Source organism: Thunnus thynnus, chromosome 8, assembly GCF_963924715.1.
Source record: "Thunnus thynnus chromosome 8, fThuThy2.1, whole genome shotgun sequence".
NCBI classification, from domain to species: domain Eukaryota; kingdom Metazoa; phylum Chordata; class Actinopteri; order Scombriformes; family Scombridae; genus Thunnus; species Thunnus thynnus.
The window spans coordinates 34279290-34300879 of record NC_089524.1 but is presented as its reverse complement, the minus strand read 5'-3'; the positions used below and the strand labels follow the sequence as shown (position 1 = coordinate 34300879).

Sequence of the window (21590 nt, the reverse complement as noted above, 5' to 3'; positions counted from 1 at the left end):
GTTTTGAGAGAGTCAGATAAAATCTCAGCCACAGGGAATGTGTTATATGTAATAATTTACAGACTGCAGCGACCAGTTTGCCTCTGTCCTGTTAAATTTGAGTGAAAAATGAATTTTGGTTTGCGGTAAAATAATGAAACTCCAGAAGTTTGTTCTAGTAGTAGTACTAACAGCAGCCACAGGGAGGCAGCACAGTCTCTGTTAGAGGTCAGAGTGAGTTCATGCTAATGGAACGCCTTACTGATCCCTGCATGGACATTGAAACTCCCCATGGCTTTAGATGTAGTTCTGTTAAATGATAACTTTGAGGTTAGTTTAGTCTGGCTTTGTTCGATGAAAGAAATAATATTTAGACATTTTGTACGACTTGCCACTTGTCACCGGTTCCTGGTCCCCTGTTCACTGTATCATTATCATACAATTACAGCACCATAGTAGTACACTGTACATTGGTACAAGTAGGTGATATTGTGTACTATATAGGTAATACACAGTATCTGTTATATATCTATCCCTATCTAAAATGGCATTTCCTGTATTATCACACAATGATACAGTGATAATACATTGTTGATAAAATTAATAAGCAAGAGCCATGAAAGGTGGAGGATTTGAAGGTTCTATAATTGCTTTAACTGATTTTTATTTTTTACCTTTATTTAACCTTTATTTAAACACCTTTATTTAATCCTGATTGATCCTGTTGGTCCAGAGATCCAACCGGAAACCTTCAGCTACAAATTCAAATTAAGGACGTAGGTGTAGACAAGAGCAGACAGGTGCAAAGGTTTATGAAAGGGTTCAAGAAATCAAAAACACCAATCTAAAAAAAACAGCTGTGCCAACTGGACCCATACAAACTACCAGTTAAATAGGACAACTGTAACCCACAAGTGCTCCCCCTTCCCCCTGATCTTGACAAAGGTGCGTTCATCAATGATAATTGGTTGGTGCAAGACCAACTAATGCTTGTAACCAGTTTTAGCTTTTAAAAGCTACTGCTTGTTGTATTTCTGCTACTTGTGTTGTAACTTTTCTTAATCTGATTATACAAGCTGCAGATTTGCCAATTCTCACAAAGCAACAGCATTTGTAAATGATGTCTCGGGTCATGCGTTCCCTGTGCCTCAAAGAGGTCTCCTCTGAGGATTCAGGCCAAAATGTACAGGTATTTTTGTCAGGTAGGTGTAGTTGAGATCTATAAAGGACTCTGCTTGTTGTGAAAATAGCATCCTGTTGTCCTTTACATGAGACAGGTTATACAGCTGTTGATCTCAGTGTGTTGCTGTGGTACTGAAAGCAGTTCAAAGACAGTAGATGTGCAGCCAGGTATGATGCTGGAGCCCCCATGTGTCTGTCACTGCCGTCATGACAAGAAGCTTGATGGCTAACTTACACTGTCATAAAGCAGTGAAACAAGGAAGCAGGCAGCAGCTGAGACTGAAATTGGCTGGATATCACCTCCAGCAGTATGAAGAACAAATAACACAATGTATGATTAACCCTGACTGGATGGCATATTGAGATCCTCCAGCCATGGCAGAGGTTGTGTAATATCAAACATCACCACCAACTCTGTACAGGAGGCACACAGAACAAGGAGTTATATCTGGAGCTTGTTGATGGCAAATACACCTAAAGGTCACAAATATTCCACAAAAACACATATGCAGGACGCCAAGAGACAATGTCACCCTGCAACACACAGGGTTCTGAGGGTCACACACTGACTTTACTGCTCTGGCACAGAGTTTAAAAAAAAAATCAGTTTCTACAGATGTCTCGTTTTTCACTCTGCATTGAGTCTTTTGTCAGAGTGATGGTTACTTGGGGTGCTTTAGCTGTGCACTCTCTCATCTATGTGCCTTTTTTCTGCCACTTTCCTGGTCGATGATCATGCAGGCTGCCATGGAAATTGTAAAAGAAAGTTTTGACAGTATTTTGGGTGCAAATTCAGGAGGCTTATCTCCACCCTGTTACCGCAGTTACATGCAAATCAAGCGCACATGCAGAGTAGCTGCCCCACACTAAACAGTCTACATGAGTCTCATGTTTTACCTGCAAGATTTATGTTTTAATGCTGCTGTTCATCGTTTGTGATGTGAAAACATCAAAGAAAAAAAAACGTTTGGGTCCTGGTATTAGTTCAGTTCCATGGAGCATCTCTCCTGCCAGCTGCTGACAGCGCTGTCAGCCGAAGAGTCGATTACACTGGATGATAGAGGAGGAGATGATAGAGACACTGGTACGCAACTGTTTAAACAGGAGTTCAGCCAACTTCACTGCATTTAACACCACAGCTGAGAGTGTCAGAGCTCAGAGCAGAAACACAGTCACTCTGTGTTGCACTGCTGTCCTCTGCTTCCATCATCTCACCCTAATTCATTTTGAAGGAGCAATGGCCAATAGGGAAACTCCAACACTCAGCTGGCCAACCAAATGGTATAACTTCATCACTCACTCACTCACTCACTCACTCACTCACTTCATCACTCATTCACTCACAGACAACTGCAGTTCTAAGGCTGGTTCATGGCCGGTCCAGCCAAAAAATGCACACAGTAAAACTCGCATATATGGTATTAACTGGAATAAATTAAATGGAGGAAAAGTTTTAAACAGCTATCTGTGTATTTCTTGTCCTTGGTTAGGGTTGCTTGCTTTGGGTTAAGAACAATTACTTTGTTAAGGTTAGAGAACTTTTGTTGTCACAGTTAAAGAAAACTTCATCTGCTCATCAAACTCTGCTGAAGAGGACCAGTTGAAAGTTCTTTAAATGATAATAAGTGAACCTTGAGTTAAATTTTTTTTGTCAGACCCATTTTGATCCTGATCTGCTATGTTTAAGTTTTGTTAAGGTTTCAATGAAAAAAACTTAGAATTTGTGTTAGAAAACAATGTGATGCGGTTGAAAGCTCTGAAAATGCAAGTACATACATACATTGACCATAAGTTGAGATAATTTTGTCACATATACTTGGTCAGGGTTACGTAAAGAATCTGGTTTGCATTGAACACAATTTCTACATCCATTCTATGTGTACAATTGAAAAGACTTTAGGGGATTCAGGGACCTTGTTCTGGACTACAACCTCCCCTGCTTACCTTCCATCTCTCTCGATTTGAACAGCTTTTCCCAGTGGGCAGCTCATATTTACTGTGAATGTGACATTACATGAACACAGCCATAGAATGGGAGCTGTGGTTTCTGGTGTCAACACACAGGCAGTTCAAGTGGCCCAGTTATGCTCCCAGGAAGAAAGTTATATATCATGTGATCTACAGTCACACAACTAGAAGCTGCAGTATGGATCCTCCATCAAAATCGAACATGTCTGTCTGGGCTGTACTACCGTCTTTAACAGCAGAACAGACACAGGCAGTTGATTGGCTTTTCTCAAGAAGTCAACATCACATTTGAGGAGCAAAATAACTGTAGACAATAACAGTGTAAACATCTGTTTACAAAATGAGTGGGTATGGAATTGCAGATGGTTGGATCTTGGTAAAAACTGATGGCTGTTTTTGGTTTGATGGGATAAGTAATAATAATAAAAGACCGAAAGCAGAGTTTTTGAAGTAACAATGTTTAAATTGAAACCCCCGATTGAGTTATTGATTTGGAAAACACTGAGAATGGCAATGGCTTGTAAAAAGCTATCAGTCTCTTTTATGATTGATAAATCTTTTTATTATAAAGCTGCAATAAAGCCGGCATCTTATTTTGCCAATATCCTTATGTTTGGTGCTATTTTAGATGAAATCATATAAATAGGTTTACAGTTTAACTTATCTATTATTACTCCAAGGAGTCAAATACTATCAATGTTTTATAGAAACATAGCAATTCTAAGCACAAATAAAATGTAATGAGTTGTGTTAACACACACACACACACACACACACACACAGACACACACACACACACACACACACACACACACACACACACACACACACTTGTCCTGGTGTTAAACCTGGGAAGATGTTTGCTATAGCCAGTATAATTTTTTTGTTTGTGTGTGTGTGTGATTTTTATGTTTTTGAAGTTTTATTTTGAACACATTCAAATATACAAACAGTACAGACATGTATAAAGAAACAAGAATGTGAAATAAATAAATAAATAAACAATAATAATAATTAAACAAAAACTGAGTTGAGATAAGTAAACTTCATTAATATAAAATTATGATGAAAAAATATTCTTCTTTAAAAGTTCACTGTACTTTTGAGAGTCTTAATATATTCTTTAAATTTTTTTTTTTAATTTGCACTTATGTATATGAAATTTACCACAAAGAATCAAGAAGTTTACTATGAATTCAATGTTATATTCATCACGTACAAAATATATAATGACATTTTTACATTCAACTTTTTTCATAAAATGTATTACATATATGTTTATTGTTAAATTTAATATTCATAATGTCAGTACCCTTTATCATCAAAAGGGGTTCTATCCTCAATGCTTCTTGATAATGAAGATGCCGTTTCATCAGATGTGACAGACCATTAGGAATCACTTTCATTACATCATTAAATTCTCTGCCTGTTACAGGAAAGGATTTTACAAAAAGGAATCATTCATAATTAAACAATAAACCGTTGGCGTCAAAGAGATCACCTACATAAATAATATCTTTATCGACCCAATTTGCTTAAAGATAGATTTTTTTCCAACAGTAATGTCTCCATTAATCCATATGATGGTTTTGTGTGGGGAAAAGTTATATATGTAACATAATTCCCAAGCTAAGAGGGCCTGTTGATAACATTTTTGTAATTTTATAGGTAATTTGGTAATGTTAAGTTACAAGTAAGTAGAAAATAAAGACCATCCAATTTTCTAAAGATATTGTTTGGAATAAAATACCAAATAGAATTTTGGGCTTAAAGACATTCCTTAATCCATTATACTTTAAATGTATTATTTAAATCAATAAAATTTAATCATGCAAAACTGCCTTCTTTTCTTGACCCTGAAAATATCCCTTTTTTAGGTGGTGGTGTCTATTTTTCCAAGCAAAATTCTAAGTATACTATTGATTTCTTTAGATGTTGATAGAGCAGAATAAACAAGTCTTAAAATACCTTCAGCCTTGGTTAAGAGAACTCTACCAAAAAAAGATGGTCATGATGACGCCATATATTCATAACATTTTTTGTCTTTTTAAGTGTAGGAAGAAAGTTAAGTTGTTGTCTGGTTAATATATCTTTAGTTACATCAATACCTAAATATCTCACCAGAATGTTGCATATGTTTTCCTCATCTGTATCAATAAGGCTTAAGAATGAACATTTTCCTATGTTCAGATGCAGCCCAGAAGCCCTCCAAAATTCACAAATCAGTTGTATAGGTGGTTCAATTTCTTGTTTACAAAACTGTATCATCTGCTTGTTGTGCAATTTGAATTTCCATCTGAAATATGGATAGATCATTTATATTGGGACTGTTCAAAACCTTTAATGAAAGTAACTGCAACAAAAAAGGAGAAATTGGACAGCCTTGATGCACTGGAGGTATTGGGATAAATGGTTAAATTACTATTGATGTCCTTGTATAACATTTTCACTACTGAAATAAAGTTTCCTCCAAATCCTAATAAATCTAACACCTTTATGTGTAAAAAGGTGTTCCAATGTGTCAAATGCCTTATAAAAGTCAAGAATTACAATGACCCCTGTGACTCCATATATTCTGAATGGTCAAGTAAATCTAAAACCAATCTTATATTATTACTTATATGTCGTTTTGCCATGAAGCCTGTTGGGGTTTCAAGATTTCTTTTTAAACATCTAGCAAATACAAGTGCTAATAATTTATAATCCATTTCTACTCGTGTCTCCTTACAGGTGATGTTATAGTTCACATGAAATTCTTTGATTCCTGGTGCTTCTGTTGTGAGTTCACATGTTGTCCCTGTGTTCTCATGACTTCTACCCCACAGTCACATGGCTGGGTATCTCCAAAGAGTCCACAGGTAGTGTATGAATGGGAGTGTCTGTGTTTCTGTGGTTGCATTCTGATGCGTAGGAGACTTTTGCAGGGTGCCCCAGAGCATGCCGGGATTGGCTGCTATCCTCTACACCCTGACAAAGGAATGAAACTGTACCGATAGAAATCTCTGGTGAGCAGTACGTTACTAACAGGAGTCCCGTACATACATCATTTAACATGAACACATCAGTACTAAAAAAGCAATGCCCGCTCCCTTCTGCGCCAAGTTAGCTGAAGTCAGCAAGACGACTACTGAAAGTTATTCAATTTGAACTTCAGAATAAAATAGACGTGAACATTTCTAGTTTGGTTGTCATACTTTGGTCACTCTATGCAAACTATGTAGTAGTCAGGAGGCTATGTATATGTTTGTATTAGTTCATATTTTATTTATTTATATTTATATTAACTTACATAGGAATACAGGTATGTTGCCTAGATTAATCCATACACTCAGTATGGCCACCTTGTTAGAGCCTTGTAGCTTTAGGACTGACACAAATTTGTTATTACTTTGTAGTAGTAAGTAGGCTAACATCAGGAAGTTGTGTATTAGGTTTTGTAAAGAAACCTTCTTTGTGGGATAACATGCTTTCAATTAACCCTCCTGCTGTGTTCCTTTCATGCTAGCTAACTTTGTGTTCCCGCTCAAAATTGATCGACCTATTATAGCTGCTTATACATCTACCATCAGCCTTATACTGTAATCTATTACTGTCTACTGATCTTTTTATTAACTTAATTTCTATTGATTATCACAAGATTTGCATTTATATTTTGAACTTTATGTAGGCATCATTTACCAGAGTGAACACAACTCATTTTTAATTCAAATGAGTGTAATTTATGGAATATTTGAGCTAGAGTAATTGTCATCTGGGGTCTGGGGTCATCCTGATAATCTCTTCAGTCAACAGCTGACCTCTCATACAGTATATCATTTGGTGGTACTTTTATATTTCCAAATTAGGGACCACATTGACACGATTTAGGAAAAGCTTTTATTGTGAAGGTACCGATCGGATGTGCCATTCGTTATTGATGAGAACTTGGCGCTGGTCTGGAAGGAGGGACTCGTTGACTGCGGCGACCGCAATTTCGGCAACATGGGAGACGCTGTGGGATTTATTGTGCAGGGGTTTTAAGAAGCGTCGGGAACATGGCAGAGAGGTGAGTGTAATAACACACAGGCTGTATGTTCTCCTGCTGGCGGTTTTACTCAGAGCAGAGGGAGGCAGCCAGCGAGGCTAACTGCGCTCCGTCTGCTCGCTGTGCTGAAGCGGCTGTTAGCTAGCTCGCCACTTATTCGCTAACACGATTCAACAATTTTCATAATGAAAAACATATTTGTGAATTCAGGCTTGTTTTCTGTCTGCTCACTGGGTTGGTTGTTGGCTTTGGCATTTTTCTCTGGATATTTGTCATGGTGGAAAGAGTGGTATCCGGACGGCGGCTGTGTGCGGCTGGGTGATGATGCTGTTGCACCTGTCGGTCTAAATCGCCGTCTCTAACCTGCTCTTCTAGCTGGATGCTAGCAGCAAACCCATCAGTGGACCTACTATCAGTGTGGGCTGATGCCTGGCTAACCGGGTTATCCAAATTGTCCTTCGCAGCATCCCTCATCCTCATGACAGATGGAGGCGCCTCCCATGAGAGGAGGCTCTGGAAATGGAGAAGTGTGGCACCATCCTGTTACCTTCCTAACACCATCTTATGTCGCTCTGTAACGTTAGTTGTTCAAATGCAGAGATACCCCAGCTTCCTAGTGAAAAAAACACCATATTCCCTTACGGATCTGTCACTTTCATGTGAACTTGCGTACTGACAAATTCATGTATTTCATGACACGTAACTTAACACCCATTTTTTAATCAATGGTTTCCTTGCGGGAAGTTCGGCACTCATATAATATATAAATGAAGGAAATAAGTGCAGTAAAATGTGAATATCCAGATGCGGTCCTCGCTGCTCGTCATAATCTCCCATTGGTAGAGAGAGGTGGCGAGCCAACCACAAAAGTCCCACTAATACTGAGCTGCTTGCTTTATTGGATGGTCGTCGTATCAGAGAGCATATGTTAATGTGGTGTACCAGGCATGTACTCCAGTCATTGCTCATGGAAACAATTAAAACAGACAGAATTTGAATTGAGTTTGGTTACGGCAGGGAAACGTCACTCATGTCCTTCCCATCCTCGTGTTCTGTAGCTGCGCAAAGCATAAGATGGGACATGTTACATTTTTCATTAAGTTTATTGCCTTTTCAAGTGAGGGTGTGGGCTACATCTTGAATATAGACAACGTCAGTTCCTCCCTGGTGCAGGCATGCTCATTAGCCTGTGTTAATAATTGATGGCTGTTAAATTTGTGTTGCATGGGTCATTCAGCCTCATGTAAATCACTACTGCTGGTCTGCCCTCTGGGCTCAGGAGCATTATACAAATCCAGGCTTCTTTGTCAGTCCCATCAAACAGATCTGAGGCTTAGTTCACTCAACCCATTGATTTGGTCAAAATGCATCATCATTCACAAGAGCAGTAATATTTGATGACTGATGATAGCGTTTGGTCATGTGGTCAGCTGTTGTAGACATGGGTGAAGATATATTATGGACTTGGAGAGCCCATTGTGGTGATAATGACTTCTGACTGTCACTTGACCTGGTGTGGGAGTCATACTTTTGATTTGTTTAATGCATGGAGGAAAGCATCACAGCAGAGCTTGTCCTGACCGCCTGCTTCATGCTGCTCTCTACCTGTTCAATAAGTAACACACAACAGTCAGTCTAACCATGAGCATGCTGATGTCATGGTTGAGGCTTGGTGATGGTGTAGCTACATGTTTACATGGCAATGCGTAGGTCAAGGTTAGGGTTCAGAAAAAATGATCCTAATAGAAAGTTCTGAAATGATCATTTGATTAGTCAGTGATCAGAAAAGTAAACAACTTTGATAATAGATTATTGGTTTAAGTAATTTATCAATCAACCATGTCAGCCATTCTCTGGTTGCTTCTCTCTGTTTTATATGGTGGTAAGCTGCTGGGGGCTCCTGGCACCTGGGGCTCTTACAACCTGTGTCTGGCATTCTTCACATTTTTATGAGTTTTGATTTACAAAATGATTAGCGTTGAAAGTAAATTATTTTCATTGTCAATTAATCTGTTTATTATTTTCTCGATTAATCAATTAGTTGTTTGGTCCATAAAATGTCAGAAAATGGTGAATAATGTCAATAATTGTTCCCCAAAGTCCAAGATGCAACCTAACATGTCTTGTTTTGTCACGACCAACAGTCACAAACCAAAGATATTCACTTTAGTAAAGAAACCACCAAATATTCACCTTTAAGATGCTGGAATCACAAGTATTTATTGAAAAAATGACTCAAAACAACGAATTGACGATCAAAATATTTGGCGATTTATTTTGATTATTATTTACGTGATTAACTAATTGATTAATCAACTAATCGCTGGAGCTCAAAAAAATCATTAATAAATTGATTATGAAAATAATGAATGTATTCATCAATAATGAAAGTCATCATTAGTTACAGCCTTAAAATAAGAAAACACGTGGAGCACTTGTGGGCTGAGTGTTGAACCTTGATACTGTATAACGTGTATTTAGCTTTGAGTATGAAATCTGTCTGGTACTGAACACTGGCATTGAATGTCTGTCACATTCATAATTATACTCTTATGTTCAGATAGTTCCTGATTGCAAATACAATTTGGCAATTTTTTTGTGTTTAAACAGCAATTAACAGTGAAGAACTTTGGCTTCTTTTGTTAAATGGAAATGAAGGTTAACATGGTAACCGTATATCTCTCAGAGTACACTATCAAGACTCTAGTGTTGTATCTAGTGTTAGGATTAGTCAGAGGTATTTTTCACTACTTTTACTAAACGATTAACCAAAACAATAATCAGCAGATTAACTCATAATCAGAATAATCCTTAGTTACATTGTACTGTTTTCCAGTGCACTGATTTGCATTTTTGTTTTGCAAGAAGCAACAGAAACACAACAGGGTTGAACCACCTGCTTGGTTTTGTATGAACCTAAATTCAGCGTGGAAATACCTTGAAGTGTCAGAACTTGTTTTCAGTGAGCCCACTTTTACTCAGACTGTCATGTTTGTGTGATCTTTACATAGTTAAGTGCAGTGTAGAGCTGCTAGTTGATGAATCAATTAGTTGCAAACTATTAAATGAATCACCATCTATTTTGATAATCGATTCATCGTTTTGAGTCATTTTTTAAGGAAAAAAAGTCCAAATTTTCTGATTCCAGTCTCTTAAATGTGAATATTTTCTGGTTTCTTTAGTCTCTGTGACAGTAAACTCAAGATGTTTGGGTTTTGAGGACGTCATCATGGGTGATAGACATGAGCTTTGCACCAAACAACTAACTGATTAATTGAGAAAATAATTGACATTAGTAAACATAATCATTAGTTGCAGCCTTAGTGCAGTGAAGTTTGCTCACAAGTTGGATTATCCATAGAAATAGATTGTGTAGGTTAATGTATGTGTGATTGCAGCTGCTGTCCACACTTCAATCTCAGCATGTGTTGTGGTTGCACTGCATTCCAGTCTGTTGAGCTACTATCAGTGGAAGAATTGTATGCATGTTTCCTCTCATTGTTGCTGTTAATGGGAACTCTCCTCAAACTCTTCAGTGCTTGCAGCAGAAATCATTTTGGCCATTTATTCATGAGAATAAAATAAAGAATGAAGTCAGAGAAGAACTAAAGAGCAAAGTGCAAGGTCAATCAGCAGCTGATTAACATACTTACTGCTCTTAATTCCTTCAATGGGTCAAAGCCAAACCTGAGACCATCTTGAAAAATGTTACTGACATACGACATCTGTCAACCCCCACATGACAGCTCCACAGCGCACACGTCTACATGTCTGGCAGCCAGCTTGTCATTTGATCCCAGCAGTAGGGTGGGGCAGTGAGTTTATGTAGCAGCACGTGGTTGAAATATTCATATTGCCTCGCTTTAACCACTATGCTGCTGCCATATCTGTCACATATGCTGGTGTTGTCTCCAGCATTTCCTGCTGGGGGACATAAAGAGTTCAGTTCAACATGTCAGAGCTATGTGCTGAATACAGATCTAGCCTCCATCAGTACTTTGGCCAAACTCTGCTGATCTTCCCTCAGCCCTGCAGTGTGTAACAAAGTGACCCACCTGATCTCACTGAATGACTCCACCTGCTGTGACTGAAGAGCCATTACTAACACCGGGCTATGCAGTAATGGGATGGGAAATGATGGTGATTGCAGCCTGCTGAAATATGGAAATACATGCATGTCTTACTGAGATTATACATTATTATTATTCATTTAAAACCTGTTATGTTACAAAATCACCTGGATTTTTTTATGTTTAGCTGTTCACATTATTTTTTAAATGTTGCCAATATCAGATTCCAGTGTGAACTGGTCACAGTCCTGAACTGACCTGCATGCACAAAAGAAAAATGACAAAGAGGTCACCCGCTGCATGCTGTCATACAGAAGTAAACATGGAGGCCACTGAAGTCAGTGGTATGGTTTCATTTATAAGTTGATGTGCAGTGGAAGCCAGTGAATTCATGAGCAGATGATAATGAGGATGAGAAGAATGAGGAGAAAGTTTACTTAACCGAACATCCTGTACCGAATGATTCGGCATAAATACACAAACTGTTACACCCCTAATACCTGATCTACATGGAAGTGATGTGTGTTGTTCACTGTAGCTAACATTAGTCCAACTCAGCTGGAACAGACGCACAAATACTGTCACTCCAACTTTATCAGTCCAGTCCTCTTCTGTTCAAGATAGTTTAGCACTAGCATGAGCCTCAGATAGCTAGCTAAACGGGACAGCTGCCAGACAACAACTCCTTCCTGCTGCAGAGTTCATCAACACGACTGCCTCAGTGAGCAGAGCGAGGAACGCTGCCATTTTTTTATTCCTTGGATGGCAAAGCGGTGTGTTGGTTTTACAATGTGTGCAGCCCCTGTGGGTGGTTAGCAAACACACCTGTAACTCATCTCATTATACAGTAAGAAGGTCCACCTAGTGGCACAAGCAGCAGCGTTTCCCATACATAGGCCCTACATGGGTGGCCCGCCCTCTAAACATCTTATTCATTTATTCATTTTCTTATTCATTTATGCAACTTGCCCAACTGCATAACCGACCACTTAACCAACAACAGCCCTGCTGCTTCTCACATGCTTCGGTGTTGTGATTATCCTATCAGCATAGCTTTTCTTGCTACTGTCCTTCTCCAAAAGGTCGCTGCTAAAGGTCAAGCTGGTGAATTTTAAGAATGCCCTCTGCTGGATCACAAGACAAACTACTTCAAATAGTCTGTTGCGCTTAAAGACTTTGAATTTTGAATTTGAACAGGTCACTGCCATTGGAATATTTAATTTTTCCCCACATTCGAACAAAAGCTCAAATTTTGAATAAAAAATGATCGCCCTACCGGGTACCAGAACATTTACTGACAGTCACACTGCACATCCCTCGTCTTCTGCTTTGTCTTTTTATATATTTTTAATCAATGAAATGATTAATGGCAATTCATGGATAACTGATTAATCACTGACATCCCTAAGACAATTGAAATGATTAGAATCATTAAACATAACACACTGTATGATTGTATATATGGTATATATAGTAGTAATATATAATAGTATCACTAACTGACCCAGAGTGGAACAGACTTGGTCTCTTTAACCCTTTGTTTATTGCTTTAACAGCTGATTATCGACACTAACTGTTGTCTGTGTCACTACCAGACACACAGCAGTAGGCCAGTAGGTTAAGCTCAGGTGATTATAGTGTTTCATGAATACCATCCACATAGGTGGCATATAAACACACACACACACACACACATCCAAAGCACAGGTGTTACATACTGTGCACTGTGACTTGTTCCAAACAAGTGATTTCACATGTACACACTGACATGCACAGATGCTGAATAACTGTTGTGTTTGTGTACGGCTCAGTTATTCCTCTACAGTTTCTTTTCTGCACATCTGTTGTGAATGCGTTGTGTTTATAAAGGCAGTGAGCATCCATATGTGTGCGGTGTAGAGAAAGCATTTAGTTAGCAGTAGCATGCCAGGCTGTTGGCTTAATAACATGTTGATATGCACCTCAGGCTTGTTGTGTTTTGCTCTCCCGTGCTCCATCTCTGTCCCTCTCTCCCCTTATTATCCACATGAAAGACTCAACAAAATGTTTAGTTCTTATTGATGTTGTGACATAAAAGCACAGCACTTTGTAACAGGCTGCAGTCTGAGCTCATTTTTCAGCTATGTAATCAGTGAGCAGATTGGCAGGAATAAGAAGCTTCAGGCAGACACGTGTCACTGTATCCTGGATGTATGTTGGAGGTTTGACTTCAGAGAGTTGGCCGATGAAGGTCAACATGAGCCCTTTACTGTAGGGCAGCGAGGTGTCACTTTTTTCTGCTCTATCTGCCTACAAGCCCTTACGGAGGGCATACATTAACTGGCAACAAGTCTCCCCTGTGTATGAGATGGCAGCTGTTGTTGAGAAGCACAGACAGCCGTTTAAATCACACTAATATCCTGCTGTATATGTGTTTTGAATGTATGAACGGTATCTACATTGATCAAGGCCCCCAGTCTTTCTGTGAGCTCGCCTCTTTCACTACAGGCAGATTCACTCGCTATGGTGGGCAGGGAAATAAAATCAATGAATCAATAAATACAAACACTGTTGATTTCTTCCCATGGAGCTGACATGAAAACTATTTTGGTTCAGTAAATTTCTGCTGTCAGTCAGCCTGGTGAAGGCAAGTTAGCCACTGTTGACAGACGGCTGCTTCTGTGGACAGAGACTCTGAGTGCAGGTCGGAGTCCGTGTGGACTGAAGTCTCGCTTCCTATGTGGATTCCCAGTTGTGTTGGCAAAGGCTGGCAGTATGGGGATAAAACTTGGTGGCCACAGGGGAACACCTACATGGAATATTTGGTGGCCAAAGAGTAACTTCTTGTGGCCATGGTTTATGTCGAACCCTGGGCTCTAGGTGAAATGACACACATCTCAAGTTATCAAAACTGTAGCACATTAACATTGATCTGATGAGTAACTTAATGAAGGAAGCCTGGTTGATATGTCCCTGCGAGTTCTCTGTGAGGGAAAAACTCTGAAGCAACACTCTATGACTGTAAGTGGACTGCATGGTTTTGTGTGGTGACTCTTCTCTAGAGAAATGACTGTATAGAGCTGATGGTGTACATCAGACTCAGCAAAATCTCCCAGAATCTTCCCACATGGTGAAAAGATTTCACGTTAGGAAGTCAGAGATAAAAGAAATTCTGAGCTGGAAGAGTCAGGTGGGAGAAGAGCAGTGAGATGATCAAACAAGTTTATTAATGCATTTCAGCAGAGCCCAGCTTCTAAGACTTGAGCAGCCATGTGCAGGAAGTCTGTTGGTGTAAAGTGTAATCTGTGATGTTGCATCAGTTGGAGGCAATGCAGTGTTTCCCAGAGGTGTGAAGGGCATCTGTGGGGTGAGTTATTGACCCACTTTTATTGACCTTTCTGTACTCACATGGAGCATGTGGAACAGAATAATATGAATGAATGATGATGATAACATGATTTCTGTCGACCACTCCAAAGCCACAAAGTCCTGCTGGATATCCAGTAAGTCCTGTTCAGAACCACAGCTTGTGTTTTGAGGTCGATCTCAGTATTTTCACACACATTTTTACCTGACCGATTCTGAAAATGATTTCAATGTAAGATGGTGGAAAAATTCCACAGTCCTCGTCCAGTCCTCCACATAATGTTGACAGAAGCTAACCAATCAGAACAGAGTGGGCTCATCGGGAGGGGGGCCTTTAAGAGACAGGAACTAAAACAGACTGTTTCAGACAGAGGCTGAACTGAGGGGCTGCATAAAGAGTCAGTATAAGATAAATAAGGATTTTCTTTGAGCTGAGAATCATGCAAAGCTTCTCTAGTTGAGTCCCAGAATAAAATATAGAGATGGAAATGAGCATAACAGGTCCCCTTTAAAGACAGTTTAAACAATCTGTCTCATCCAGGCCCTCCAGCATCATGGAAGTGTTATTCTAAATTGCTGGAGCATTCCTGTAAATAACATATATACTGACTGACATAACATTTGATTTTTTTCACTCTTAAGTGTCCATCTAGCCATCAGCCTGTCCTTGCTGGTGCTTAACCAGGTGTTCAGAGCAACGGGGCAGTCGTAACGTCACCCAAAAATGATGTCATTGAATTGCCTCATATCATCATATTGGAGATGGATGACCTTGACTTTCCAGCACCCTCTTTTCATAAAAAAGTCTATCTCTATAAATCTTGATTTTCACTGACAGTCCACCATTGCAGAGACCTCAAACATGTTGGTTGCATATGATCATATGTAAAGTAATTTGTAGAAGCGACGCAGTCTAATCTGTCACTGTTAGCTGGTCTGTGGGCTGGCAGAGGGCTGAGTAGAGGGGGCAGGGTGAACAGAGACAGGGATTGAGGGATGAAAAAAAAAGAGAAAAAGCTATGAGGGAATATTGACAGGCTGTACCGTGGAGCGGTAGCAGCAGTGAGAACAGCATGTCGCCTCCATCACTTCGTGCTCCAAAATGAATCTGACACAATGTTGAGCTATCGAGCTCTCCGCTGCTATTGTTGGACACTGATTGCTCATGGCTGCAGCAAAGCCTGTTTGAATTAGAATATGAAAGTGAGCAGAGATAGCAGCGTATTGACTGGCATTGACAGTGGAGGGAGGGAGAGAGGGAGGGGCGGCCGAGATAGTTGGAGTATTGACGGATGAAGAGAGTGAGAGAGCGCGCACTTTCTCTCTCTAATAGGATTATTGTGTAAATGTGTTTGTCTGAAGGGCTGTCCCTAGAGGCTCCCAAATCTGTGTGTGTGTGTGTGTGCGTGCATGTGCGTTTTCTGTTACCTCATTGGGACCTTTTCTGGTATAAACACCGACCTTGTTGGGACCAGTAGTCCTAATGGGGACCAAAGCCCAGTCCTAATGAGGCAAAGCATCATTTCGGAGGGCCTGGTTAGGGTTAGGCATGAATTGGTTCTGGTTCAGGTTAGGGTTTGGGTTTGGTTTAGGCTGTCCACAATGAATGGAAGTCAATGCAATGTCCCAACAAGGATAGCTGGGCAAACGTGTGTGGGTGTGTGGGTGTGTGTGTGTGTGTGTGGGGGGGGGGGGGGGGGGGGGGGGGGGGGTAGTGGTAGAGAAGGCTTTATAAAATGGAGAACAACATTGATGTATGACTGGGCACTTGTCAGTTTTAGCAGATGCTTCTGATTCAGATCTGCTGTAGTCTTCAGACACTCTCACACCACCAGATATTCTCAGTCTCAGCTCCTTCTAGATGGACTGACACAACATTTTGCACGCTCATGGTTGCCAGATGATGTATCTAAGGTCTTTGGTGATCATGTCTGGGGCGCCATCATCAGGTTGACATATTTGGTTCAGTCTAACAATTATTTTCACTATCGATTAATCTGCCAATCATTTTCTCAATCACTCATTTTGTTTATAAAATGTCAGGTGATAGTGAAAAATGTCCATTATAATTTCCCACAGCCCAAGGAGACAACTTCACATGTTTTTTTCTATCCAACCAGTTAAAACACCAAAGATATTCAGTGAACAATTACAAAAAACAGAGAAAAGCTGCAAACTGGAAGTAGCAAATGTTTGAAAAATGACAAAAACGATTAATTGACTATCCAAATAACTGATTAATTTCCTTTTGATGGACTAATGGATTAATTGTCGCAGCTGTAGTTCAGTTGAAAATGATTTGACTGATGGATGGATTGCCATGAAAGTTTGTACAGGTGCAGGACAAAAGCAGTAAACAGTACAGAAGAAAATGAGGAGTCTTTACATATTGTTCTTTTTTAAAAGGGTTTGATGTTGAATTCATCATTAAAACCATGAGGTGACATTATATTCACTGTATGTCTAAAGTCTGGTCCATCTATGCTGGAGAAGTTTTTAATCCAACTGTCTTATCCAGCTGATGGTGTGACCCACCTGTTGGAAACAAGCTGCAGCCACACATGTGTAGTCTCCTGCTAGCTTCTACCAGAGGATCATTGTCATTAACATACTGTATGTTTGTATGGACTACAGGCCTTTTTTATAAGATATGATGTGTTGTCTCTGTGCATAGTAAATCATTTGTGGATAATGGTTGTTATTCTGTATCATGTGATCTTATTATACAGCCTACTTTCTCTTCAAATGGATGTTTGCCTTATGAAGACCTTGTCAGTAGGGGTGTGTGATATGATGATAAAGCGTCTCCACGATCTGCCTTTACAGAGAGATCATTAGTATCATGCTGCAGTGCACATAGTGACGGAGTAGACATGTTTAATAGGTCCATGTTACAGTGGTGATGGCAGGGCATGAGGCGGCCTCCTGCTTCCATGCATTGTTTTTAATGTTGTGGGCATTTTTTTACATCTGTAAAATCAGCACTTTTGTTGATGTTGTGGTAAAGTGTTGTTCCAGCAGGATGTTTGTCCATATCCTAATGCTCTTTTATCAGCCCCAGCCTGCTGTCAGTGCTGCTGCTCACACTAAGCTCTGCCTGTCAGCCTGTCTGCTCCCATTTACTGCAATCCAGTCACACAGATGGAAAACAAAAGCACTGCAAATATGCCATTCCTCATATTCCAAATGGAATCACGGCATGTTTTAATGTACGCTGGACACTAGAGTTACCCTCAATCTGAGTGTGTGTGGAGTTTCACTACTGCTGGAGGATGTAATAGGCACGGTACACTTTAAAGTTTTTGGGGGGTTTTTTGGTACTGAAAGTAGTTGTGAATCATCTAACTGCTGTTCAGACAATATATTTCAAGATCATTGTGTTTAAAATTTGTTCCTGTTTTGGAAGTAACTCTTCCACAGCTGAGCTGTCAGCCATGTGTGTTACTGCTGTCACAATGCTTATGAACATTGTGATGGCAATGATGAATATATAATACACACATTTTAGGGATGTTAACAGTTAATGGGTTAACCGCTGAGAATATTTTTGACCAGTCATGCTTGTCTATTGCATACACACTCAGCAAATGGCTTGACAATTTTGTGTTCACAACATCAGATATTCTTTTTGAATGGATAAAGTTCTGATGTAAAACTGACTCCTACATAGATTGTTGCATTATGGGATTTTAGTAGCATTACTGTTGCTAGGCTAGCGAGTGTCTTAAAGTCTGTTAGTGAGCGTATTAGAGTCAGTCAGCCCTAAAAATGTTTGGCTAGTCCAGTTTAACCTGCAGGAGTTTCTGAAGGTTCGTGTAACGTGTTTTTCTGTCACGGAGGAAATAAATTCATGATGAATGAAAAGGAGTCCAAAGCGTCTTCTGACATCTCTACTGCAGAAATGGAATATGTCAAGCTGCCAAATACCACTGTGACAGATGATAAGGAGCTCAAAAAGACAAACAGGCAGTCTTATAAATACTAACTGCAAGAGAAAATAACTTTTGTTCAAAGCGGGTTGAAGCCCTGACTATTGTCATTTGAGTATGTAACTTTACAAATATGTAAGTTCTATTCAAAAAATAACATAATTTTTCCATAAACAGCTGTTAGAAAAGGGTTGGCTTATAATCAGCGTCACATTATATACATATTATCATTTATATTCATAATTCAAGCCCAAGTATGTTATGCCATGGAGAGCTACTGTGACTAAATGCATTGAAAGACACTTGGAGGAGAAGAAGGATGAGCTAAAGTCAAGCTAGCTCTGACCTACTGCTGGACACCTCTCACACACTAAACTATATCACAACTTGTCTTCCAAATGAACTGGTTAGTTACTGATTAATGGATGTCCGTCTGTTGAAAGCATCCCTAGTAAGCATGTTATATTAAATAATATAATAAATATATTATACAACATTTTATTTGATCTCATATAGGTCTGTTGCCTGTTTTTGTACATTATTGTGAAATGACTGCCTTTAATTAATTGAATGTAACTATGAATAATATGAAGAATATGATTACATATTTTATGTCAGTCATGAACAAATATAGGCATTTATGTACAGACAGAATGTTTTAGTGTGTGTGTGTTAAGCAGGAATGAATTAATGAATAAATCATGAATCACCAAAGCCTGCGGTCTGGCAGGAGTTTTGGTGAGCCTCGGAGCCGTACTGTGGAGTGGGTGGGTGGGTGGGTGGTGTTGTTAACAAGCAGGAGGCAATTTTAATTAGCTATGCTGCTGTTGAAGAACTAATCAGCCTTATGCGGGGATCACACACACATGCACACACTCGCACTTAGGATGCTGACAGCTTGTGGAAATGAAACATCCCCCGTCAGGCATTGTTGTTGTTGCCAGGGCTGGGGGAGGAGGGGTGGGACTGGGGGGGGGGGTTAAAGGCAGTGGAGCGAGACAGGAGGCTGGAGTGGGACACTTTGATTTGTACACAATTAACACACACCCTCAGTTTTTATTCAGCCCTCAACCTCTGTGCATCATATTGTTCTTTCATGTTGTGGGGGTTGGGGGCCTGAGGAACAAATGCACTACAAGGCTTGATGGCAGCCTACAAATAATGTCTTCCCCCTGAATCGCTAGCAATTATGTCACTTTGTTTTCATCTGTGGCTGGTGGGTCATATTGCAGCCAGTAGTTTTGAAAAGGCTCATGCATGATTCATGATCATTTGCAATGCTTCTAATGTTTTTAAAATGTGTTTTTAAGCCCCAATGTTACTGCAATGCTGCTTATTTAATTGAGCTTTAAGCGTCAGTTGTTTTAGTTTTCATTTAGTTAAGAGACCTGTCTCATCAATAGGGCTGCAACTAACAATTATTTCCACCATTAATTGATTAGTTGTTTGGTCCATAAAATATCAGAAAATAGTGAAAAATGTTGATCAGTGTTTCCCAAAGCCCAAGATGATGTCACACAACCCAACGATATTCACTTTACTGTCATAGAAACCACAAAATACTCACATGTGAGAAGCTGCAACCAGAGAATTGCTACTTTTTTCTCACAAAATGACTCAAAGAGATTCATTTATAGATCATCAAAATAGTTGGAGATGACTTTAATAGTTAGCAACTAATCAATTAATCGACTAATCGTTGCAGCTCTACTTATCACAATAAGAAGGTTGTGAGTTTGAATCCACTGACAGGTGGAAGGGATAGATGCTTTGTTGTTGTCAGACAATCAGTGAGAGTGAAAACAGGTTTACATCATCATGTCTCTCAGCAGTGAGAGACTGGACTCTGTTAAGGTGTGTGAGGAAAGGTAAAATAGCTCTGTAGTAAATTACAATCTGTCAATGTCAAAGAAATTGTGAATGTATTATTTAGCATCATTTGATGGCTTATACATCACCTGAGCAGGTGGTAGGTTCCAGTCAGGTGACAGCTTGTTGTGAGGCTGCAGATTTGATTTGTCTTTAGGTTAAAGTCCTCCTCCACTCCAAAATATCTTTTTCTTCTTCTTCCTACAGTTGGATGTTTCTCCACTGTGCAGAACGATGTGTGTGTAGAGTTTGTTTTCACATTCATCTGCTGAAAGTGGAAAGTTTCTCTGTGCTCACTAAAAATCTGATATTATTATTTGTGACATCACAACTAGTTTGGAAGCTGATCCTAGTCCAGTATGCATCTAACACTAGTGTGATGTGGAAACTTGAAACCTCTGGTGCATGTAAACTGAGAATGGACTTTACAGTGAAGTAGGAGCCAACAGTTCAACTTCTAAAATGAAACATATTTACATATTCATTCTGGAATTGTTAATGAGGGAGGAGTAGATGCCATTTTAAGGATTTCAAGTTGGTAATTATACATTTTTTGTGGAAAAACCATATCAGACACAAATGACTGTTCCAAGCAGAATATTTTTATGTCTTCATGCATGTGTGGAGGGGATGTTTAAGTTAGTTTTGTATCATTCCCTGCGTGTATTTTTGTTTCTTCTTCATTAATATTTTTGTGAATAAATGCACCTTTCGTACTCCTGCCTATACTGACCTACTGCTGCAACTTCCCCTTTAAATGTTTCCAGCATCAGGCAACATATGCCCTTTACATGAGGCGGTGGCACCCCAGATATTGACTTTTTAATGAATTTAAAATTTTAAACATTTCTGAAACTTGGAGTAGAAACACCAAACCTTGTACTAATACTAAACCTCCCGTTTCTAAACATTTAGGTTGATAGGTTCCTGTAGCAGACCCACCCACAAGGGAAAGGTTCTTCTTTAAGGTTATGCTTAAATTAAATTTTAGGAGTGAATACTTTTTTTCAGAATATTGCATATTGTGACATCCATATTCAGTATAAATTTTATTTTGAAATTCATATAGTGGCACAGTCAAAACCAGCTCACTCTGAACTCATCGTTGCAAAGATTGTGTCTTCATGAACCTCATAGTGAAAATGACCAGCATCTGAGGAATCTGATAGGACGGGCCAGCTGTCAGTCTGTCAGTCAGCAGATTGACAGCTTGCCCATCCTATC

General features: G+C 39.4%; 1 protein-coding gene across 1 annotated transcript in view; it reads left to right on the top strand.

Moving 5' to 3' along the window:
* Positions 1 to 7028: 7028 nt before the first annotated feature.
* The window catches only part of arhgap39 (Rho GTPase activating protein 39), a 105582-nt gene continuing 91020 nt past the window's right edge, over positions 7029 to 21590 (top strand). Inside the window, exon 1 of the mRNA XM_067598022.1 lies at positions 7029 to 7174. Coding sequence (XP_067454123.1) covers positions 7164 to 7174 — 11 coding nt within the window. The 5' untranslated portion in view covers positions 7029 to 7163. The remainder of the gene's footprint in view (positions 7175 to 21590) is intronic.